The 25,453-nt window shown below is 44.6% G+C and overlaps 1 protein-coding gene across 2 annotated transcripts in view; it reads right to left on the reverse strand.

Moving 5' to 3' along the window:
* The window catches only part of Snx4 (sorting nexin 4), a 60,018-nt gene extending 36,461 nt beyond the window's left edge, over positions 1–23,557 (reverse strand). The window contains exons 1-2 of one of the 2 annotated variants that reach the window (XM_059276899.1): positions 23,367–23,557; positions 1,965–2,086 (exon numbers count right to left, since the gene is read on the reverse strand). In XM_059276899.1, the coding sequence (XP_059132882.1) occupies positions 1,965–2,086; positions 23,367–23,507 (263 nt within the window). In that variant the 5' untranslated portion in view covers positions 23,508–23,557. Of the gene's footprint in view, positions 1–1,964; positions 2,087–22,982; positions 23,040–23,366 lie in introns of those variants that run through there. The other variant, XM_059276900.1, reaches the window with a different exon arrangement.
* Between the last annotated feature and the right edge of the window lie 1,896 nt (positions 23,558–25,453).

The following is a 25,453-nucleotide window of genomic DNA, read 5'->3' on the forward strand; positions in this document are numbered from 1 at the left end:
CAGCAAAGAGAAAGGAGTGTGCCACCACGCCCAGCTGCAGAATATTTTGAAACGTTATCAAGACCTCCTTATTTTCTCATTATTCACTTGACAATAACCTATTTGCCCTCTAAGAAATGCACATACAACCACAGTGTGCATCTGTCCACCAGGACACAGGACAGAGAAGCTAATTAGTCCCGGATCAGTCATTAGAGAAGTGTTTCTAATCATGTCAGGCTCAGCACAGTAGCTGCTTATCTGTTAGTTTGTTTTGGTTTTTAGGTGGGTTTTACCATGCTGGTCTAGTTAACCTCAAACTCCTACATTCAAGAGATTGTTGTTCGAATCTTAGATGTTCTTTTAATAAAAAACCTGGTACCAGATATTGGGGTGAAAGCTGAAAGATCAGAGAAGCAGAACAGCCAGTCACTAGTTCTTACCTCTATGAAATCCTCAGCCTAAAGAGAGTGAGTTCCTGTTTCCTCACGACTTTTTTTTTTTTTTCTTTTTTTTGGTTTTTCAAGATAGGGTTTCTCTGTGTAGCTTTGCGCCTTTCCTGGATTTCACTCTGTAGCCCTGGCTGGCCTTGAACTCACAAAGATCCGCCTGCCTCTGCCTCCCAAGTGCTGGGATTTAAGGCATGTGCCATCACCGCCCGGCTTCCTCACGCCTTGTATACCTTTCTCTGCCCTGCCATATTACTTCCTGGGATTAAAGTCATGTGTGCCTCCCAAGCAAAGGCATGAGATCTCAAGTGCTGGGATTAAAGGTGTGTGCCACCACTGCCTGACCTCTATGTTAAAATCTAGTGGCTGGCTCAGTCTTCTGATCCTCAGGCACGTTTATTAGGGTACACAATATATCACCACAAGAGATCCTTATGGATGGGCTGGCAGCCTATGAGGCCCAGGTTAGTGAGAGAAAGAGAGGAAAGATAATAATTTTCCTGCCTTAGCCTCCCCAGTAACTAGATTTATGGTACACTACTGCCCTTTTTAAAAAGACTGATTTTATTACTCTTAATTATGTGTGTCTTTGTGTGTGCATGCCATTTACATGCAGGTGTCATTGAAGCCTAGGTGTTGGATTCTGGGAGCTGGAGTTACAGGCAACTGTGAGATGCCTGATGTGGGTGCTGGGAATCAAGCTCTAGGTTCTCTGCAAGAGCAGTATATCCTCGTAACCGTGAAGCTGTCTCTTTAGCCCTCACACTACAGGTCTAGCAGTTATTGTTCTCATTATTATCGTTTTGAGACAGGATTTTACTATATAGCCCAGGCCGGCCTTAAACTCCTCATCCTCTTCCTCTTAGTGCTAGTTTTACAGTTGTGCACTACCATGCCCTACATGTAAGCAGTAAATACATACATAAGGCTGGGCATGGAGGCACAGATGCAGGTGCAGGAGGCAGGGGGATCTCCGTGAGTTCCAAGACAGCCAGGGCTACATAGAGACCCTGCCTCAAAGGCAACAAGTAAGTAAATAAGACAAATACATTATGCTTACCACTAAGCTTATTAATTACATATTAATAAAAAGGAAATACAATATGAAATATAAAACATAGAAATGGCTCCTCCAATGGCAAAAACACAGGAGTATTGGATCACAGTCCAGTTTAGAGAGGTATTAATTAACTACGTCATATTAACTAACTATGTCTAAAAAGGCTTCAGTTCAGATTCCCAACTTCAACATGAAAAATTAATCTTATCCTAAATTACAAATGTTTTCATTGGCCTTGTCTTTCAAACTAGAAGAATTTAATAACAACATACTGCTTCCCAAGACATTTCTATATGTTCTAAAAGACAAATTCCCATACTTTTATCTTGAAACAATTTCCTATCACAAGAAAACACACCGCAAGCCTTGAAGGAAGTTAGTTTCTCAACCTAACAGTTATTGAACTGTTAGGCCACAGACAATGGCTACCAGAAAAACCTTCCCATCTACCGTCAAGCCCCATCCTGGCAACTCACCGTGTCTCAATGAGGTAAGCAGTATACGTTTCTTGCATGTTCATGGCGTTTCTTCCAGTTCTCTTTTCTGCCTCGGAAACACTGATTTCTATTTTCTTCAACCAAAAGTGATTTCCCGTCATCTGGACAAAAACAAATGGAACAATAAAAGCCTTTAGATGGTCCTGATAAGTGAGGGTACCAGGGGTGAACATGATCAAAGGGTACTATAGTCATGCCGACAATATAACAAAACCACTAGTGAAGATGGTATTGGAAACCGCACAGGCACACGAGTAAAACCCAGCACTGGTAAACAGGTCAAGGTGGTTTGGGGGCCAGGACAATGACTCAGTTCGTAAAGTGTCTGCTATGCAGGCATGAGGACTTGAGTTTGAATCCCCAGGTTCTCTGTAAAAGCTGAATGAGCAGCACACATCTGTAACTCCAATGCTCCTTCTAAAGCACCACAGGAGGTAGTGACAGGAGCATTTCCAGAAGCTCCTGGGCAAATGCACTGGAGCCCAGCCTATGCACTGGAGAACTGTAAGAGACCCTCTCTCAAACAAGGTAGGAGAGGATGGCAACCAAGGTTACACTCTACACACACACACACCAGACAGACACACATAAATATACTTCCTAAGCTGTTATGGGTTATTAAATAACAGCAGCAAGTGATGGGCTGGAGAGATGGCTCAGAGGTTAAGAGCACTGGCTGTTCTTCCAGAGGTCTTGAGTTCAATTCCCAGCAACAACATGGTGGCTCACAACCATCTGTAACGAGATCTGGTGCCCTATTCTGGTCTGCAGGCATACATGCAGGCAGAACACTGTACACATAATAAATAAATAAATCTTAAAAAGAAAAGAAAAGAAAAGAAAAGAAAAAAAACGAGCAAGTGACAACCTCTCTTTATCAACTACTTGAAAGGTATTTTAATAGGTACCATGCATTAATTATTACACATTTAACATTTCGTGTAAGTAACCAAGGACAAATCTGCACAAGAATGTGTAAGAACTGTCTTCGGATGGGTTGAGGATCAAGGGCAGAGCCCTGCCTGCTAAGTGCGAGGCTCTGCATTCAAGTTTCATCATTGCAAAACCAAAACCTTGCTGCTATATTACAAGCAGAGGATTCTGGATACAGTATCTGGTGGACTGTCAAGTACCAAGTATCTGCTAACACATACAGACAATAAATGCACAGACTCTGTCTATAAAAATATTTTTTTGGGGGGTTGGGGATTTAGCTCAGTGGTAGAGCGCCTGCCTAGCAAGCACAGGCCCTGGGTTTGATCCTCAGCTCCCCCCCTCCCTCCAAAAACAAAAACAAAAACAAAAAAAACTTCATGACATTTAAAAATATATATATATATATATATATATATATTTATTTTTTTTTTTGGTTTTTTTGAGACAGGGTTTCTCTGTGTAGCTTTGCGCCTTTCCTGGAGCTCACTCAGTAGCCCAGGCTGGCCTCGAACTCACAGAGATCCGCCTGGCTCTGCCTCCCGAGTGCTGGGATTAAAGGCGTGCGCCACCACCGCCCGGCTAATATATATATATATTTTTTGCTGCTGGGCAGTGGTGGCACACGCCTTTAATCCCAGCACTCGGGAGGCAGAGCCAGGCGGATCTCTGTGAGTTCGAGGCCAGCCTGGTCTCCAAAGCAAGTTCCAGGAAAGGTGCAAAGCTACACAGAGAAACTCTGTCTCGAAAAACCAAAAAAACAAAAACAAAAACAAATTTTTTTTTTTTTTGCAAGCTGGGCAGTGGTAGCTCACTTTAATCCTGACACTCAAGAAGCAAAGGCAGGCGGATCTCTGTGAGTTCGAGGCCAGCCTGGTCTACAGAGAGAGTTCCAGGACAGGCTCCAAACAGCAAAACCCTGTCTCGAAAAAACAAGCAAAACAAAACAAAACAAAAAAACAAACAAAGAACCCACTCGGTCCTCAGTCTTTGCTGCCTCTCTAACACCTCTTCCTATGTCTTAGTGGCACTGGAGTTGTGGTGTGTCACAAAGTGTACCCCTTGGTCCACTCAGCTTCACTTGTAATGAGTTGTTGGGTCTAGTTCAAGGCCTCTGGCTTCTGGTACATCATCAATACTGGGCCCTCACCAAAAGGCCTCTTGAATAATCTGTTGCCCCAGTCATGGAGATCCTGAGGGTATGGTTCCAAAGAACCAGTCCCATCGCACACTCTGGCAAGTCATGGATGGGGTAGATTTGGGGATGGGCCAAACTCAAAGCCCTGCATGTGGGTCTGGGTGGTAGCTGATTTGGTCAGTCTGGGCTGCTGGGACCACCTCCCTCAGGCAAGGGGCAGAACCAGCTCTTCTACACATAGGCCACTGGGGCCAGCTCTCACAGGCCTGTGGTGGTGGGTGGGGCCCTCTCTCCCAGGAGGGGCAGAACCAGCTGTCCTGGGGTCAGGAGGGGCAGTACCGGCTGTCCTGGGGTCAGGAGGGGCAGTACCGGCTCAGCAGCTCCCTTGGATTTCAACACTCATGATTCCTATGGCCCCTGTGGTAACATGGGCCATGGAGATCAACACAGACCCCGGCTGCAGCTCGACCATGGACCCAGACATGGCCTTCAGCAGCAGCTCGCACCTAGATGTCACCATGGCCCCAGTGGTGGCAGCACAGGCCACTCAGAGCAGCCTGGCCCCATCAGCAGTGTGGCCCCAGGTATTGGCCCAGACCCTGAAGGCATTTTCTTAATTGGGGTTCCCTTCCTCTGAAATGACTAGCTTGCTTCAAGTTGATATAAAAACTAGCAGTCACGATTGGGGATTTAGCTCAGTGGAAAAGCGCTCGCCTAGCAAGCCAAGGCCCTGGGTTTGGTCCTCAACTCCACAAAGCTATACAGAGAAACCCTGTCTTGAAAAAAAAAAAAAAAAAAAAATTTAAAAAAAAAAAACTAGCAGTCATATATCCTCAACTAAAAAAGGGAAAAAAGTTACAAAAAACAAACAAACTTCACAAACAAAGCAAGTAGCACACACTACCTTTCCAGGCTACAGTAGGACCTGTCTCAAAATAAAATAAAAACAAAACAAACCAGTGAGCTCCAGGTTCAATGAGAGACACCATCTAAAGGGGATAAGATGAGGGAGGAGGAGCAAGGAGAGAGGGGAATGCACGTTCATGTTCTCCTTTGTTTCTGTGCACATGTGGGCAAACACTACCCGCCCCCCCCCAAAAAAAATAAAGCAGATCCTTTCTGGAAAGGCATCAGGGAGGGGGTATATATTAGGAAAAAAATAAGGATACACACATGCTAAAATACCATAAGGAAACTCGTTGTTTTGCGCATTTGTTAACTTTAAAGATAACACAGAACAAGATCTGAAAACAGAAGAGCAGTCTCCTTTCTCCCAGCAGAACAACTGCAAGTCTGTATGAGACGGAGGCACGCAGGCTGGGGGAGTGCGCTGTGAAGGAAAGGCAGGACAGACACAGCACAGGACAAGGGAGAGCGAGTGGAGCTGCTGGGCTTCCAGCTTTCTCCCTTGCTCAATCAGGGGTGGGTTTGGAGTCTAAAAACTGCTCAGATAATCATCAGGGGCAGTCCGTAAGGAGGAGATAATAGCAGTACTGTAGGTACAGCACAACATTTTTTTAAAGATTTATTTTATTTTACATGTATATATGAATGCCACTGTGTATGTGCACCATGTGCAGGCCTGATACCTGCAGAGGCCAGAAGAGGGCAGCAAATCCCCTAGAACTGGAGCTTCAGACCCTTGTAAGCCACCTGGTATTGGTGCTGGGAACCGAATCCAGGTCCTCCGCAAGGGTGCTCTTAACCACTGAGCCATCTCTCCAGCTCTCAGAAGATTTTTAAAAAGCTACACAGGCTGCGATGAAGACTTAGTAAAGTGTGTGCTGCTTATGAACGAGAACCTGGGTTTGGATCCCCAGCACTCACAATTGATATACTCTTTCAGTTCCAGAACTGGGGAGGAGGAGGCAGGAGCATCTCTAGCTAGGTGGTTTGCTAGCTAGGCAGCCTAGCCAAACCTGCTAGCTCCAGGTCAGGGACAACACTGCATCAAAAAACAAGGTATAGTTATATAAAGAGGAGAAAATAAGAGAGACAGAAAGAAGCCCTCAGCCAGAAAGAGCTCAATAAATTCCCTGAGACAAGCCAGGATGATGAAGGCCACACTGGTTGAGAGCCGTACAGCTCTTGGCCTACAGCCATGCTTTCTGATTTACCGCCATCTGCTCCAGTGAGAATTCTCTGAATTTTAAAAGCACCTAACTGTACTGATAAAGCAAATCACCTTCTCAGTCCAAAAGATAACACATTAATCATGATTTTAGTCTGTCATATGATCCAGTAATAATAAGCACAAAATTTTAAAAAAGCATTAAGTTAAAAAATAGTAAAACCAAAAGAATGTACACAGGCATATATCTGTTAAGTCTCAAATTCTAGGACAAATGGCTGAGGTGCCTAATTAACATATCAAAGTGAACCTGGCCTCCAAGTTCTCCCAGCATCCTCCAGTCTCCACTTGTTTCAGGCTATGGCTGGAATAACCGGTCTCTACCCTGAACTCCCTAGCCCAAGGGCTGGGCTGCCCTTCCCCCAGAGGTTCTTCCCTGTATAATCCAGCCATTTTGGTTACCCACCCATTTTGTACCTTTGCCCTCTTGGCTGCTGCATCTGGTTCCTCTCTGTAGTAGTTTAAATGTAATTGCCCCCATAAGCTCATAGGGTGTGGCACTATTAGGAGGTATGGCTTGTTGGAGTAGGTATGGCCTTGTTGGAGGAAGTGTGTCACTGTGGGGATGGGCTTTGAGGTCTCATAAATGCTCAAGCCACGCATAGTATCTCAGTTCACTTCCTGTTGCCTGTACAAGATAAAGAACTCTCAGCTCCTTCTCTAGCACCATGTCTGCCTGCATGCTACCATGTCACATCACAATGATAATGGACTGAACCTCTGAACTGTAAGACATCCAATTAAATGCTTTTCTTTGTAAGAGTTGCCATGGTCATGGTGTCTCTTCACAGCAATAGAAACCCTAATTTAAATACCCTCTCTCCCCTTTCCCTTCTCCCTCTCCTCATATGGCTCAGGTTCATGTCCACTCTGGACTCTCCCAGATGTCCCTGCCTCTGGCTAAGCTCCCCCTTTTATCTACAGTAAACTTTCTCCTGTACTATACCTAGGAGCAGTCATATCCTTCCCTTTTTATTTATTTTTTCATTCATTAACAATACCAGCAGGGCTGGTAGATGTATAACATATTCTTTGTGCCTCCTTATTAGCATAAAATGGACAAAATTTGACATAACCAATACCTGTAATTGAGCCACCAGCATGGGTCCTGCCAGCATGCCATAAGCTAAGCCACGTGGCGGGTTCCTAGAGTCTCTCACCCAGGCTGCAGTACAGAGAGGCATCTCCTGGCCCTTGCCTGTGGGATAGAGTCAGCCACCAACCACCACGTGCTAGGGCCATGCACTAAACTGAGCAGTGCCAGCAGCTGACATAACAATTTATGATTCATCTCATGTGATCAAAAACAATACAGATGCTCAGTAAAGACAGATCAAGATGGAAAAAAAAAAAACTCAATCGGGTTACAGTGTGTTTAAACATATACATAGGTTTGGTAGAGAAAAGACAAAGGATATATACAGTCATAGATTTAAAAATAGTTTAAAAATAATAAAGTCCTTAAAAAGGAGTAAAGCAAAATAGAAAAAAATAAATAAGCCATGTAAAGATGGGAAATACACCGAGTCTGAATCATGCATGTTATTGTGCTGTCTTTGAATTTTTTGACTGCTGATGAATGAGCAATAGCTGCTAAGAGACATAGGATTATGAAAGCTGCTAGATTAAACCAACCTATATATTTAAAAAATATCTTGACTTCAAAATAGAAGTCAAAAGGTGTGTTGCTTTTATTTCCACAGGAAATGAGAGGCTATGGATTCATTCCAGGTTGATATGGATCAGGTTGATTGAGGAAGATCTCCTGAAAATCCTGGCTACAGACATAAAGAAATAAACCTAGAAAAAACTACAAAACATGCAACGTATATTTTACCTGCTCAAATATAAAACAAAAAATCATCTTTGGCTGACTTGTGTACAACACACAGTCTACACTTTCACTAAATCAAATACATAAGCTACCTTTAAAAGTTTGTGTTTTCAGACCAAGGAAACCAAACCAATGAAAACAGGTGGCCCAGGTGGTCCAGCCTCGCAGAATGCTTCTGTTGCAGTTTCCTCAGAGTTCTGCATCCAGAGCAGCTTCAAGGCTGCTGGCTGAGATGGTCCAGCCTCAGAGGCTACTCCAGCCAGACTTCAGCTAAGCCTTGCACTTCCCACTGCACAGAGCCTGGACAACAAATAATAACAGCTAACTCTCCCAGAACTTAACCATTATCCCAATTTCCCCAGGGTTTCCTAAAGATGCCAGCACTCCCAGAAAACAGGAAACAGTCTAGAGAACAAGACACGCACATTCCAAGAGGTATGATAGATGGCTTTTTGGTCATTCAATGTGTTATAGATGTCTGTCATTGTTTAAGGAGGTTGGTCACAAGTTGTTATTGGTCATGGTCAGGAAAAAAAAGCTAAACAAAGGAGTTAGATTCCAGGAGCTCTTTCTGAAGGAAAAAAAGGAAGATATAGTATAAAAATGATGAAATGAAAGGGTGGATTGTGGGCTAGGGAAATGGTTCAGAGGTTAAGAGCACCAACGGATCTTCCCGAGGTCCTGAGTTTAATTCCCAGCAACCACATGGTGGCTCACAACCATCTATAATGAGATCTGGTACCCTCTTCTGGTGTGCAGGGATACATGCAGGCAGAGCACTGTATATCTAATAAATAAATCTTAAAAAAAAAGGGGGGGTTATATTGTTGTTTATTTTTTTATGTTCTTTTTTTTATTTATTTATTATGTGTACAGTGTTCTGCCTTCATGTTTGCCTGCAGGCCAGAAGAGGGCACCAGATACCATTATAGATGGTTGTGAGCCACCACGTGGTTGCTGGGGATTGAACTCAGGATCTCTGGAAGAGCAGCCAGTGTTCTTAACCTCTGAGCCATCTCTCCAGCCCTGTTGTCTATTTTTAAACAACCTAGACTAGTCTCAAATATTTTACATTGGTATGTATTTTTGTAATACTGATAGAAATTTAAGATTATTTTTGTTATACTGTATATGTTTCCATTCTTGTTTAAGGTATTGTACCCACACAACTCATTAAAAAAGGTTATGTGAAGTTTTAGTCTTTGAAAGCTATTTAGGATAACAAATTCAGGTTAATAGTCATCTATAACTATCAAACTTATAGTCATGTTAGGTATGTTCTCAAGGTCATACAGAGATATATTTTAGATAGATAGGTGATCTTCAAACAGTTCAAAGACCTACAGAATATGACATTTAAAATGTTTTCATAACATAAGGCTTTTCATGACAATGAGACATGTCTGCTTCTGGCAGCATCAACCTACTTCAGAGAAGATGATGGGCACTGAATAAACTCTACATGGAGTTTACTTTCTTTGTGGCAAAGCAACTGCCCTTGCCTTGACTGCTGACAGTATGCTGTCCAAATTGGACAAGCAGGACACAAAAGAAAGTGACTATCAAACTTTGCCAAGACAAGGTAAGATAGTCCTTCAAAATTCCTGCTTCACAAAAAAGTCTGTCAGATACTCTAGGCCTGCAGGCCAAAGATAGATGCCCCAATGTTACAGAGGAACCTTCGGTGACTGTCTAAGCAACCATCTTTTCTGTCATTTCTATAGTTTTGGAAGTTGTTTGCTCTGTCCTTCCTGTTTACTAAGGTAATATATCCTTCTGGAGTCTTTGATAGAGTTGAAGACTAGAGAGTCACAGTTTTCCTTAGTTATGATAGAAGATAAATTAGGTATAAAACTAGATTCACAAAGATAAATAATATTTTCTCTAATTTTGCCAAATACAAATGAACTATAATTCTTACTTGAGAAATGTTTTTGTTGTATATAATTTTACTATGTTAAAGCTAAAGCTTTCCTTTTTAAAAAAAAAAGATTTATTTAGTTATTTAGTTATTATGTATTCAGCATGTATGACTGCATGCCAGACGAGGGCACCAGATCTCATTACAGATGGTTGTGAGCCACCATGTGGTTGCTGGGAATTAAACTCAGGACCTCTGGAAGAGCAGTCAGTGCTCTTAACCTCTGAGCCATCTCTCCAGCCCAAAGCTTTCCTTTTTAATTAGACATAAAGGGGGAAATGCTGTGGAACAATCTTTGTACACTATAAATATGTGTTACTTCCATTGGTCAATAAAGAGCTGACTGGCCTATAGCTGGGCACGAAGAGATTGGGAAGGAGAGCCAGACTAGGAAGACGCTGGGAAAAAGAAGGGCCAGACACAGAGGAAGCAGGACATGTAGAAAATGAAGTAACAAGCCATGAGACATGTGGTAGAACTTAGATAAGAAATATGTGTTAATTTAAGTTGTAAGAGCTAGTCAGTAACAAGCCTAAGCTATTGGCCGATCATTTATAATTGAGTCTCTGTGTGGTTATTTGGGAGCTGGTTGGTGGTCCCAACAAAAAACTCCACCTACACATCACTGAAGGAAGTCAGGACAAGAACTCAAACCGGGCAGGAACCTGAAGGCAGGAGCAAATGCAGAGGCCATGGAGGAGTGCTGCATACTGGCTTGCTTCCCATGGTTTGCTCAGACTGCTTTCTTATAGATCATAGGACCACCAGCCCGGGTGGCACCACCCACAATAGATTGAGTCCTCCCACATCAATCACTGATTAAGAAAACGCCTCGAGCTGGAGAGATGGCTCAGAGGTTAAGAGCACCAACTGTTCTTCCAGAGGTCCTGAGTTCAATTCCCAGCACCCACATGGTGGCTCACAACCATCTGTAATGAGATCTGGCACCCTCTTCTGTGTACATAATAAATAAATAAATAAATATTTTTTTTTAAAAAAGAAAGAAAACGCCCTACAGGCTTGCCAGATACTATGGAGGCATTTTATCAATTGAAGCTCCCTCCTCTTTGATGACTCTAGCTTATGTCAAGGTAACATAAAATTAGCACACACCATTGCCTTGATCATGGTGTATCATCATAGCAATAGAAAAGTAACTGACACAACAAGAAACCATTACACATTTGCTAGCAAAAATGTTAAAAAAGAAAACAGTGTCAGTACCTCAGAAAGTTAAAGGCATGGTGGTTCATGTCTAATTACAGTACTTCAGCCTGATACTACAGAGGTATTTTCTGTGGAGCACTGCCATAATTTCTAGACCTGCTGGGCTAGAGTGAGACCTGTCTCAAACAGTTAAACAAAAACTTAACATATGATTGGCAATTACAGTCCTACAAATTTGCTCAGAGGAACAGACAAAATTCTTAAGAGCTAAAACCCAAATCAACCACAATGCCATCAAATGGTGAATAAATAAAATATAAAATTGAAAAAAAAATTATTCAGTAAGAAAAAGGAATGCAGCTGGGCAGTGGTGGCACATGCCTTTAGTCTTAGCACTCAGGAGGCAGAGGCAGGTAGATCCCTGAGTTGCAGGCCAGGCTGGTCTACAAAGTAAGTTCTAGGGCAGCCAGGGCCATACAGAGAAAACTTGTCTTTAAAAAAAAAAAAAAAAAAGTGAAAAAGAGAGAGAGCGAGGTGAGGGAGGGAGGGAGGAAGGGAAGACATGCTATAAGGATCAACCTTAAAAATATTCTAAGTAAGTAATAAAGGAACATACTCATGTGCACGCGCGCGCGCGCGCGCGCACACACACACACACACACACACACACAAACAGGGCCATTAAACAGGCCCAAGGCTTCAAGAAATCTGCCGCCCATGGAAATCCAGAAAGCCAGTGATCACCATACAACCTGGAGCCCAGTGGTCCCAAAAACAGTTTGACTCATCACCCAAGTTTTGAAAACCAGTTTCTGGGCCTACTTTTACCACCTCATCCGGCTCTGGACCAGAGACCTGCATGGCATGTTCTCCTGAACCCTTGGTTTGGATGTGCCGACCTCTCAGACCAACAAAAGACTGTTCCTGTTGGAGGGCAAACTGAGTGTATCCTTCCACTTTCCTCTGCACGTAAGAAGCAGACTCGAACGACAGCAGACTGGACGACACTGTGGTGACTGACGGCAGGAAGGAGAACTTAAACACCACGGGGGAGGAGGGAACTTGGGGTGAGAGGAGTGTTCTAAAACTAGATTGTGGGGCTGGAGAGACGGCTCAACCATTAAAGGCTAGTCTCCCAAACAAAAATAAAACTAGATTGTGAAGATGGTTGTGGAAATCACCGAACTGTACATTTACAGTGGATGCATTTTTCAGAGTACAAATTATACCTAAATTTTTTAACGCGCATGTGTGCGTATGTAGGGAGGGGTGGGTGCAGGTGCCACAGTGCACGTGTAGAAGTCAGAGGGCAACTTGCAGGAATCAAATCTTTCTATCCTGTTCCCTGGGTCAAACTCAGGTCACCACACATGGCAGCAAGCACCTTTGCCAGCTAAGCCATCTCACTCACCCACAAATTATACCTTGAAAATAATGATTTTAAAAAAGAAAAGAAGTTCCATGAAGCTATACTGTCAAGTAAATTACACAAAGTTAAATAAGGAACAAGGTATGTTCCCATAAAATTCCACACAGAAAAAGGGTAAAGTAATATGGGTGCTTAGGCAGACCATTGGGGTGGTGGCACATACCTGGAATCCCAGCTAGGGAGGCTAAAGAGAAGAATCAGCAGTGTAAGGCTAGCATGGATATCTCAACACACACATACACACACACACACACACTCACTCACACTCGAAGATCATTTGCAAAGTTAAGAAGATATATCCAGACAAACATGGAATACGCTCAGGAGCCACATGGCCAGCATTTCTGCTAAAGTGAACCTAATCATCAATTCAATCATAAAGTGTAGGAGTCCACAGGGACTCCAGTTTGCAGCTTGATTCCATCTTGACTCAAGGTCTTTGCTCCTCAAGGCTGGATAACAGGATGTATGGCCAAAGGCATGGTTGCCAAATGTCTTGAGAATTAAGGAGGTTTTTATGCTTGTTTGTTCCTTGAACCATGGTGTCCTTGAGAGGAGGGGGTCTTTTGCCCTCCCCCCTTTACTTTGGGTATAAAAAGGCTGTGAGAAATAAACTCAGGGCTGCTACAGTATTGACTGAGAGCCCTCCCGACTCCATTTTTCTGTCTCTGTCTATTCTTCTGTATCTGTTTTTTCTCAATGCTCACTCCCCTACTCAGGACTGTTTGACAGGTCTGATGGGGCCTGACAATAGAGAGAGAAGACAGACACAAACTGAGGAAAATTCTACAAACATTCTCTAATGTTGAAAAGGTTTAAGACTGCAAAAGTAAAAACCAAGTGAATTTTCCGGGCTAGAAGAAACCGAGCTAACAAGACCTGGGATGAGCAGTGCAGCACTGACCTTTCTACTAAAGGACACTAAGACACAACTGGCAAAGTGTTCACAGCTGACAGCACACAGTATGTGCTTGGCATGCTACGCCCCTGATTGTGCTGGCTGTCCTTCGGATGGTTACACAGGACACTGTCCTTGCTCGTCCTGAAATATCCTTGGGGAAGAGATAAAGCACAGCACGTTGAGACCTGATCTCACAGTTTCTAGAGAAAGGCACAGCCTGCATAAGTTATGGTTTGACTATGCAATGTCCCCCAGGCTGTTCTGTTGAATACTGAGTCCTCCGTTGGTGGAGTAACTGGGCCTGTTGGGGCTGGAGAGATGGCTCACTGGTTAAGAGCTCTTGTTACCCTTCCAGAAGACCTGGGTTTGATTCCCAGCACCCACATGGCAGCTCACAACTGTCTGTAACTCTAGTTCCAGGGGATCTGACACCCTCACACAGACATGCATGCAGGCAAAACACCAGTGAACATAAAATAAATAAATAAATAAATTAATTAATTAAAGAAAACCTTAGGAGGGACAGCCTGCACAGAGGAATTAGGTTACTGGGCAGTGTCTTTGAAGTGGGTATTTGCCTTCTCCAGCTCCTCCCTGAACAACCTCCTTCACATGCTCTGGCCAGTATGATGTTCTGCCCCAGGTAGAATGAAGCCAAGTAGTCAGGTACACCCGGGAGTCACAATCAATCCTCAAGTTGTTTCTGTCACAATGGCCCAAGTACAAATTATAAATTTGAGATTTCAAAATACAAAGTTTTCTGAGACCTCAGGCTGGCCTTGAACTATAGGCATACTCTTAAAACAATTTTAAATGGTCATACGTAGCATGAATAAATTTTGTTTCAGTTATGTTTCAAGAAAGAAAAACAATAAACAACCTCCAAATCATTGCAGAGGATAAAATAAACAATACACCTCTCATTTTGTCTGTTATGGACAAAATCCTAAACAGAAACCCAGATTATGGGGCTGGAGAGATGGCTCAGTGGTAAGAGTACTGACTGATTTTCCAGAGGACCCAGGTTTAATTCCTAGCATCTACATGGTAGCTCACAACTGTCTGTAATTCCAGTTCCAGGGGATCTGACACCCTCACACAGACATATACACAGGCAAACTACCAATGCAACTAAATAAATAAATAGAGCCCCAAGTTAGAAAGCATAAAATATGACAGAATAAAAATAAAGGCAGTTAAAGAATACAAATACTTCAAACTCCCTATGAGTGGTGGTTTGGATATGAATGAACCCATAGGTTCATATATTTGAAATATTTGGTTCCTAGTTAGTGGAGCTGTTTGGGAAGATTCATTAGGTGTAGCCTTGATGGAGGAGGTGTGCCACTAGGGACTGACTTTGAGGATTCAAAAGCTGATGACATTCCCAGTGTCTTTCTCTTTGCCTGGTGCATGTGGGTCAAGATATGAGCTCTCAGCTAGTGCTCCAGTTCCATGCCTGCCTGCCTGCCTGCTGCCATGTTCCCAGCCGTCGTGGTCATGAACTCTAACCCTGTAGAACTGTGAGCCACCAACTTAAATGCTTTCTTTTTATAAGTTACCTTGGTCATGGTACTTTGTCATAGCAACTGAAAACTAAGACATTGTGGTAAATAACAGAAAGACACAAAACATTAGTTATACAAGGCATAAAATGGAAAAATGACAAATACAAAGACAAGGCAAAGAAATTAGAAGAGAACAACAGATAGCCTCAAGTCCAACAGACACTGGTACCAAGAAAAAACAAAAGTCCGTAAGAGAGCTGGTGGTGGTGGCGCACGCCTTTAATCCCAGCACTCAGGAGGCAGAGGCAGGCGGATCTCTGTGAGTTCGAGGCCAGCCTGGGCTACAGAGTGAGTTCCAGGACAGTTGAGGCTACATAGGAAAACTCCGTTGGTGGTGGTGGGGAGTCCATAAGAGAGCTCTGTAAGGATCAGAGAAGTACCAACTTCCCAGTAACTTTACCAGGATTTCCTGTGTAACTGAGCAGTGACTGGACCTCTCTTCCTCAGTTTCCTCACTGTAGAACTGGAACAGAACCTTCACCAGCTACTCTAGTTTGCTCTCTGCTGCTGTGATAAAACACTGACCAAAACCAACTGAGGGAGAGAAGGCTTGTGTGGCTCATACTTCCCATCCCAGTCCATTACTGAGGGAGTCAGGGCAGGAACTGAAGAAGAGGCCAAGGAAGAATACTGTTACTGGCTCTTGCTCCCTCTGCCTTTCTCAGCTTGCTTTGTTATACAACCCACGCCGTCTGTCCAGGGGTGGCACCACCCAGAGAGGGCTATGCCCCTCTCAGTCAGTTAGCAATCACAAAAGTGCCTCACAGACACACCACAGACAGGCCAGGCTGATGGAGGCAATTCCTCAATTGAGAGTCCCTCTCCCCAGGTGATTCTAGTTACCTGTCAAGGTGACACAAATTAACCAGCACCCCCACCTTCCCTGCACCTTCATAAGGCCAACAACAAGTAACTGAGACTTCATGACTTCAAGAACCCAGACTGGATGACAGGATCAGGAATACAGAATGAAGCATACACATACAGCTAAAGCTGTAAACAGCGACTCTTTTTTTTTCTGTTTGTTTTTGAAGCTGCTATTGTTTGTTTTGTTTTGACATAGGGTCTCTCTATGTAGCCCTGGCTGTCTTGGATCTCATTATATAGACCAGGCTAGCCTCGAACTCACAACAGAAATATGCCTCCTCTGCCTGCCGATGCTGGGATTGAAGGCATGTGTGACCATGCCCAGCTCCAAACTTACACAAGTCTTTGCTTTTCTCACTAAAAGTACATTCACCTAATCTCTGAGTACTAGTGCCTGTCAACTGAAGTCAATGTCTAAGTCTCAAACATGAACGAACACAAACACACAAACACACAAACACACACACACACACACACACACACGTATATATAATGTATTGAACAGAAAATGTATTGTTAGCCAGGCGGTGGTGGTGCACGCCTTTAATCCCAGCACTCGGGAGGCAGAGGCAGGCAGATCTCTGTGTTTGAGGCCAGCCTGGGCTACCAAGTGAGTTCCAGAAAAAGCGCAAAGCTACACAGAGAAACCCTGTCTCGAGAAACAAAAAAAAAAAGAAAGGAAGAAAGAAAATGTATTGTTGACAGTGTGTGTATGTAAAATGTATTTTTGAGATGGTTTTGCTGTGCTGTTTAAAAATAAAGAATTCTGGTCTAGGCATGATGGTGCCTGGCTTTAATGCCAGGGAGAGACAGTTGTAGGAGAACCATGAAAGTTCAAGGCTAGCCTGGACTACAGTGCATGATCTCACAAACAAACACACACACACACACACACACACACACACACACACACACACACACACACAAAGAACTGTGCTGCTTGGCATACAGCAAGAGCTCACTATTATCTATTACCCAATTCTTGTAGGTTTAGGTTTTTCTGATGATGATGAAAACTAATGCATGCTTACCACATAAGCATTTAAAAGTGTGGAAAAGTTAAGTAACCTATACCACACCTGAACTGAAGGTAATCACTGTGCTTTTATTAATCAGTGTGCACCCTCATAATCTCCTTTCTAGGAGAGCTATCTCTGCGACTGAACTGGGTTCCTTGGGGCTACAACTACACTGATCAGAAATGGTTGTGTTAGCAAACCCCTAAAATAATCAACTTACAGAAAGGTTTATTTTGGAAATTCTAGTCCATGATTAATTGACAGCACTGTTTCTGGTCCCATAGCAAGGGAATATACTGTAGTGGATGAACTGTAGTCCAACAGTGCCATTTACGTCAGGGATGGGAAGTGAAAGACTAGGAGAGAACTCTCACTGAGGTTCCGTAATCCTCTCAAGGGTTCAAAAGTACTAACCTGAAGATACACACACTACATCCCGCCGCTAACTGAAATCTCCACCACATTCCAACAGTGCCATCCTCAGATCAAGTCTTCAACAACTGGACTGCTGACAACACCCGCAGGGATTCTGGGTTCAAAAATGGATGTTTTGTGATACTGAATATGAAAGCTACAGCTAACTGCTTCAGTTCAACTTGTTACTACTAGCTACCAGAGGTCGGAGGCTCACAAACAGTGTAGTTTGCTGCTCAGCCTCAGATTCTGAGAAGGACAAAGATCAAGGTGCTGGGAGACTTGTATCTGGTGGGAATCTGCTGCCTGGTTCATGGACAGACCTATTTCCCTGTGTCTTTTATCACACAGCAGACTAAAAGGGGCCTCTCAAAGCCAGCTGGGTGCTACAACACCTACCTCCTGCTTCCTGCCTGCCAAGCTGTGAGGAGCAGCCCCCACCATAAGCTCCTGCCACCCTGGTATTCTGTCTTGTACACAGGGTCAAGCAACCATGCGCTGAACTCTCTAAAACTGAGCTAAGACAAATCTTTCCTCCCTGAAAAATCAAATGAAACAGGAAAGGTAGAAAAGTATCTCCAAGATCTCTTTGTTAAGGCATTAACCCTGTCTCAAAAACAAGGTGGGAGCTGGCATAGTGGCCCATCCTTTTAAGCCCAGCATGGGAGGCAGAAACAGGCAGATCTCTGTGAGTTCCAGGACAGCCATGCCCTGTCTTAAAACAAAAGAAGAAAACACAGAGTAGATGGCATCTAAGGAATGAAGGACACCTACAGTTGTCCTCTGGCCTCCACAGGCAGACATACACCACACATAAACACTTGTACTCATACACACAAACGCACACATGTGCACATACACATAATAAAAGTATTAGGGCTGGAGAGATGGCTCAGAGGTTAAGAGCACTGGCTGTTCTTCCAGAGGACCTGAGTTCAATTCCCAGCAACCACAAAGTGGCTCACAACCATCTGTAATGAAATCTGGTGCCCTCTTCTGGCCTGCAGGGATACATGGAGACAGAACACTCTATATATAATAAATCTTTTTAAAAAATTCTATCTACTTATTTAGAGATAAGAGTCTCAAGCACTCTAGGCTGGCTTCAAACTTACTACATAGCCAAGAATGATCTGAACTTCTGATTTTTCTTTCTCCACATCCTGAACACTGGGATTACACACATGTATCAGCATATCTAGCTTACAGGATGCTAGAGAGCAAATCCAGGGCTTCATGCATGCTAGGCAAGCACTCTACAAATCAAGCTATATTCCCACTAGCTTACAGGATGCTAGAGAGCAAATCCAGGGCTTCATGCATGCTAGGCAAGCACTCTACAAATCAAGCTATATTCCCAGCCCTAAAAAGTATGATTTAGTCATTTTTAGCTTAACTAATATTAGTCAGCACTCTGCCACTAAAATTAAATATCTGAGGGGTCAATCTAAAAGAAAGATTTATTTTGGCTTGCAGCTTTGGAGGATTCAGACTAAGGAGCTGGCTCTTGCTTTGGGGCTGTAGCAAGGCAGAATACATTGGCTGGGAGACGAGTGTACTCACATCATAATAAGAGTGAGGGGGGTAAGAGAAAGGACGGTAGGGTATTTTGGTAGTTGAACGAGAAATGTCCCTCATAGACTCATGTATCTGAATACTTGGTCCCTAGCTCATGACCTGTTTGGGGAGGTCATGGAACCTTCAGGAGGTGAAGCCCTCTGGAGGAAGCCCATCACTTAGGTAGGCTTTGAAAGGATTTATAGCCTCATCTGTGGTGATATATTGTGTACCCTAATAAAATCTGCCTGAAGATCAGAGAACAGAATAAGCCACTAGATTAAACATAGAGGCCATGCAGAGGTGGCACACACCTTTAATCCTACGGCAGAGATCCTTCTGGATATCTGTGAGTTCAAAGCCACTGTGGACCACTTGAGATTGATTCAGTCTAGGTGAGAAACAGAGCCAGGCAGTGGTGGCACACAGCTTTAATCCCAGTACTTGGGAATCACATGCCTTTAATCCCAGCATTTGAGATCTCATGCCTTTGCGTCGGAAGCACACACGCCTTTAATCCCAGCACTAAGAAGGAAATGATAAGGCTGGGTGGAGAGAGGTATATAAGGCTGAGGGGAGAGGAACTAAAGCTTTTCAGCTGAGGAAAGCCCTTTCAGCTAGAGAGCCTTTTCAGGCCGAGGAGTCCTAGAACAAACTTCTACTACACATCCTTCTGGAGACATTCAGAGTCCAAGCTATAACACGGCACCTGTAAAGTGTCTCTTCCTTTTTACGTTATCCTCTTCTGCAGAGCTCCACTCAGATCTGCTGTCCATCGGGGAAGGTGTTAATCATGCATGAGAATGTCTCTAAGTACTGGCTGAGCAAACTCTCTCGGTTCTACCAGCACTCCCAGGCCTAGGGCCCTTTCCCTTCAAACAACCACTACGAAGTCAGGCAAAGATGCTCATCAGGCAAAGATGCTCAGTGGACACAAGCCCACTCCCCAGCCCCACCCCCACCCCCAGTCCTGCTCCCAACCCCTGAGTCTCCCAACTCACGAAAAGCTTTCAACCTGGAGGAGTACTCCTACCTCCATTCTCCCCAGCTTCCCTTCCCTCCTGCTAGGACTATATGATACTCTTCTTAGAGACTGGACTCCTCTCCTGGTTCTTTCCTTTTCTAAATTATTAATATTGTTTGTTTGGGGGTTTATTTATTTATCTTTTTGGTTTTTGTTTCTTGTTTATTTTTTGAGACAGGGTATGTATGTAGCCCTGGCTGTCTGGAACCCATTATGTAGACCAGAATGACCTCAAACTCAGAGTTCCACCTGTCTCTGCCTCCTGAGTGCTGGGATTGACTACAGTTTTTTGTTTTTGGTTTTTTTTTTAAATGAATGTGCTCTTCCTTACGTGCATGCACCTGTATACAAATGAACACGTACACACAAACTAACATAAACAAATGAATTTCAGATTCCATACTGCAAGTTCATATTGATTAAATATCTAAGTATGTTCATAAAATAATAAAATTTTATCATCATGATCAAATTCAAAGTCCTTACGATGTAGTCAAAAGACACAAAGGCTGTGTGCAGTTCTATAGTAAAGCATTTGCCTGCCATGTGTGAGGCTCTGGGTTCAATCCCAGAACCAGAAAAGGGGTGGAGGTGAGTGGAGGTGGGCACATAACCGTAAGTTTGGGAAACATTTTTTTTTTTTTTTTTTTTTTTTTTGGTTTTTCGAGACAGGGTTTCTCTGTGTAGCTTTGCGCCTGTCCTGGAACTCACTTGGTAGCCCAGGCTGGCCTCGAACTCACAGAGATCCGCCTGGCTCTGCCTCCCGAGTGCTGGGATTAAAGGCGTGCGCCACCACCGCCCGGCGGGAAACATTTTAAACCCTGGAAATATTCATTATCTGTAAGGCCACATCTGGCACTACCGATGGGCATGTAAATTGAAAACCACTGTGGAAACAATGTAGCACCACTAACTGCTGGGGCTGACACACTACTACCCTATAATCCTACAATTCTGCTCCCAAATTTAGACTGGAACCTTGGACACTTTAAAGTAAGAGATATTTAAGAGGAAGTTCATGGTAGTAATAACTCTTTGAAAGAGCAAAATTTTCATTATCCAACTACCCATAAACAGAAGAGGTAAATCAACTGTGAACTACACAGAAAAAAAAAAAACTACAGAGTTATGAAAATAAATGAGCTAAGACACTTTTGAGATAAACCCTAAAAGAAAGAAACCATACAGATTTCATTTATGTAACTTCAAAATCAGGTAAAACTAAAGAATATATATTTTAGGGATACTTAGAGTCACATCATCAAGTAAGAGGACGGTCCAGCAGCTCAAACCTGGAACCCCATCACTTGGGAGGATGAAGGATGACTGCCAAAACTTCAGGGCTAACCTGGGTTAGAGTGAGACCCTATCTAAACAAAGCAAAAACACCATGCATGGCTGTTCTTGCCTGTAGTCCAAGATCAGGAGTTCCAGGCCACCCTTGGAACCTTGACAAAACAGAAACACATACGAGATGAACTACATGGAACCTTGACAAAACAGAAACACATACGAGAATAGTCTAAATCTGGGCTGGAGAGATGGCTCAGTGACTAAGAGCATTAAGTGGTCTTACAGAAGACGCAGATTCTGGTCCCAGCATCCACATGGTAGCTCACAACCATCCCTACCTCCACTTCCAGAGTATCCAATGCCCTCTTCTGACTTCCACAGGCTCCCACATGGTTCCTGTGTGAGAGAGAGTGTGTGTGTGTGTGTGTGTGTGTGTGTGTGTGTGTGCGCGTGCGCGCGCGCGCGCAAAATACTCACATACAAATAATAAATCTTAAGAGTACACAGTGACCCCGGTGGTGGTGGTGGCGGCGGCGCACGCCTTTAATCCCAGCACTCAGGAGGCAGAGCCAGGCAGATCTCTGTGAGCTAGAGGCCAGTCTGGTCTACAGAGCGAGATCCAGGACAGGCACCAAAACTACACGGAGAAATCCTGTCCCAAAAACAACAACAAAAAGCGGGCATAGTATTCTTATAAAGACCCAAGTTCAGTTCCCAGTACCCATGTCGGGTAGCTCCTGTAACTATAGCTCCAGAGAGTCACACACCCATACTCAGAAAGTCATCCCCCTCCCAAATATACATAATAAAAAAGAAGCTAATGTCACCAAGCATGGTGGCTCATGCCTTTAATCTTGAGAGACAGATGTCTATGCATTCCAGGCCACTTATGGCGACACAATGAGACAATGCTTAAGGAAAAAAATACTGCATACTTCCGATTACATCTATATGTCATTCCTGAAAAAGGAAAACAATGGAAATGAAGAAAAAGACCTGTGGGTGAGGGGGTTGGTGGAGAGAGTGAAGAACAGGCCAAACACAGGATTTTTAGGACAGTGAAAGAGTTTGTACGATAGTATTTGATGGATCATGTCATTATACACATTCCCAAACCCACAGAACGTTCGTTACCAAGAGTGAACTCTAAACTATGGACTTGGGGTGCCAATCTGGGCTCATCAAGTTTAACATAACCAGTGTTGATAAGGTAGAAGTCTGAATGTGAGAAGAGAGCATATCGTATAATCATTCCGTTTTCCTTTCCATTTTATGGTGAACTTAAAACTGTTGCAAAAATTTAAAGTTTTTAACTCATAAGTACACTACTGAGAAATTCCTGGTTAGTTCATCTTGAAACTTAGTCCTTTCTAGAAATGCATCATTCATAAAAATGCACTGGTTTCTTTAGCACGGACACCTGTTGTGGGGATGGGGATGGGGTTTAAAAAAAAAAAAAGTAAGAGTTAGGAACAGGAGCAGCGGCAGCAACATGGCTGGACAGGCCATGCCCAGAGGGTCGAGCCTCTAGAAGGGCAGGGAGTTCCAATACGGGGCGCCATTATGAGCTTCCTAATCGTTGTTTAGCAGAGTCTACAATTTTGTGAAGGCCCTCTGGGATGGACGCATTCACAGACAGACAACGCCACACTCCCCACAGGTTACCAAAGGGGACTTCAAAGCTACGACGGTGCGGGGGGAGAGGGAGAGAACAGATCCGTCTTCGGGGCGGGGGGGGGGGGGGGGACATGGCACTGATCCCAAATAACGAAATTTTACAGCCAAGTAGAGTTCAACAAACGTTTCTTCGTCTGTCCCTTCCCAACACGACGCTGAAGTCCATTTCCCGACGGGGCAGCAGGCCAAGCCCCCCTCACTGCGCACACTCCCCGCTCCCCCGGGTGGAGCCGCCGCCCAGCGACCCCCTCGGCCGGCCGGAAACAGCAGCGAGCCTCTTCGCGGCCAGATCCCGGGGGGCCGCGCCCACTGACAACCCCCGGGCCACGCCACGCAGGACCGTGCCCACGCGGCCCTCCCGGACGCCGCGCCTGGGGCTCCGTCTCCACTCAGCTCAGGGTCATCCTCCGGCCTCCGGGGCCGCGCCCACCAGTCCCAGCCAGGACAGCCCGGCAGGGCCCGCTAGGCCCGGCCCCAGGCCCGAAGCCTCTGCCGCCCCTCTCCTCACCGTGTCGACCCCTGAGCTGTCTTCCCGGGTGCCCTCGGTCTCCTCACCGACCGCGGCTTCCAGCACAGCGCCAGGGCCCCCCAGCGGCTCCACGGGGGCCGGCTGCAATTGCCTCTCGGGGTCCGGAGGTGCCTGCTCCATAGCTGCCGTTCGGCACCGCGAGCCCAGCGCGCCTGCGCCGTGCCTGGCCCGCGGCCGCCCCGCCCCCTGCTTCCTGTAGCCCCGCCCCTCGCTCTCTGTAGCCCCGCCCCTGCCCACGGAAGCTCCTCCCCAGCAGCTGAGAACGCAGAAGGTTGGACCCAGTCTCCAGGACTTGATGGAGGGAAGTGAGGAAGAGCAAAGGAGAATCCGCAGAGGGACTGGTCAGCTACGAAACTGGAAATCTGGGAGAACCGGTGGAGACAAAAAAAGGAAACGAAGGTCAAGAGCCGGTGGAGACATAAAAAAAAAGAAACGAAGGTCAAGTGAAGTCAAAAAATAAGTGCAGAAATCGTAGCTGGGCTGTGGCGGCTCATGCCTTTAATTCTAGCACTGGGGAGGCAGAGGCAGGAGGATCTCTGTTGAGTTCAAGGCCAGCCTGGTCTACACAGCCAGAAAAATAGAAGGAGGAGGAGGAGGAGGAGGAGGAGGAGGAGGAGGAGGAGGAAGAAGAAGAAGAAGAAGAAGAAGGAGAGAGAGAGAGAGAGAGAGAGAGAGAGAGAGAGAGAGAGAGAGAGAGAAAGCATTAAAATTGGGGGTCCCTTCAAGTAACTGTGTCATTCAAAAGAAAGGAAGGGTCGTTTCGACCATCACCCTTGCCTTGCAGTCACAATTCTGTTTCCCCACGCAAAGACTAGAGCAGCATCAATGATTAACTTTCAGAGGGTTGAGTAACACAGTCAGCAAAAGATAACGCTTGAGGGTTTGAGGCAGGGCGGAGAGTCCTATTTAAGATGTTTAAGCCTCAGACTCGGAAGCACTGGAGACAGACCTGATAACGTTCTACAAAAGTCTCCTTAATTTGCTGAACCTACCCCTTGACAAGATTCACTGTGGTGACCTGAAGGGAAATGCTCACTGGCTGTAGCCAAAACATAGGACCTTCGGGTAGGTGTTTTTGTACAAAATCTGCTCTGCGTTTTTCAAGGGCCCAAACTGATCTTTCTGGCGAAACAGCCTTTTCAAGTTATGAATCACAATTTCTTCCTCCTGGAATTCTCTCTCTCTCTCTCTCTCTCTCTCTCTCTCTCTCTCTCTCTCTCGGTTGCTGGCAAAGTTCCGTTCACACTCAAAGCCTTCGCCATGTTATTTTAGAATAATTGGTTTTCACGTCCATCTCCCTCAGCTAGCCTTTGGACTCCTTTAAAGCAGGGACGCTTCTCCTTATCCTCTCCCCTCCCTCGCAAAGCTTAAGTTTGAAGGTATTCTCTTGTTCACCAGGAATTAGTTACACCGGGCAAACTCCCAGGAAACATACTTTTAAATCAGAAGACTTATTAATCACAGGAGGGGTAGATTTGTTCTCAGTATCCCGTGCTCCTTTCCCGTTTCTGATCTCAGAACATTGGATCCTGAAGCCAGAAGGATGTCAGCTGTGCGCTGGCCTCTCCTTGCAATGAGCGGGAACAAGAAAAAGGCTCCGGCTTTGAGGCAGTCTCTGAAGGAGGTCATGGTACTGTGTACTGTTTGTTCTGTTTAAAAAATAAAAACCAGCCGGGCGCACGCCTTTAATCCCAGCGCTCGGGAGGCAGAGGCAGGAGGATCTCTCTGTGAGTTCGAGGCCAGCCTGGGCTACAGAGTGAGTTCCAGGACAGGCTCCAAAACTACACAGAGAAACCTGTCTCAAAAAACAAAAGAAGGGGGGCTGGAGAGATGGCTCAGAGGTTAAGAGCACTGACTGCTCTTCCAGAGGTCCTGAGTTCAATTCCCAGCAACCGCATGGTGGCTCACAACCATCTGTAATGAGATCTGGTGCCATCTTCTGGCCTGCAGGAATACATGCTGTATACCTAATAAATAAATAAATCTTTTTTAAAAAAAAAGATAATAAATAAATAAATAAATGAATAAATACTAAAACACTGATTGGATACTTTGGTACCTTCATT

Source organism: Peromyscus eremicus, chromosome 12 (genome assembly GCF_949786415.1).
Source record: "Peromyscus eremicus chromosome 12, PerEre_H2_v1, whole genome shotgun sequence".
Taxonomy (NCBI): domain Eukaryota; kingdom Metazoa; phylum Chordata; class Mammalia; order Rodentia; family Cricetidae; genus Peromyscus; species Peromyscus eremicus.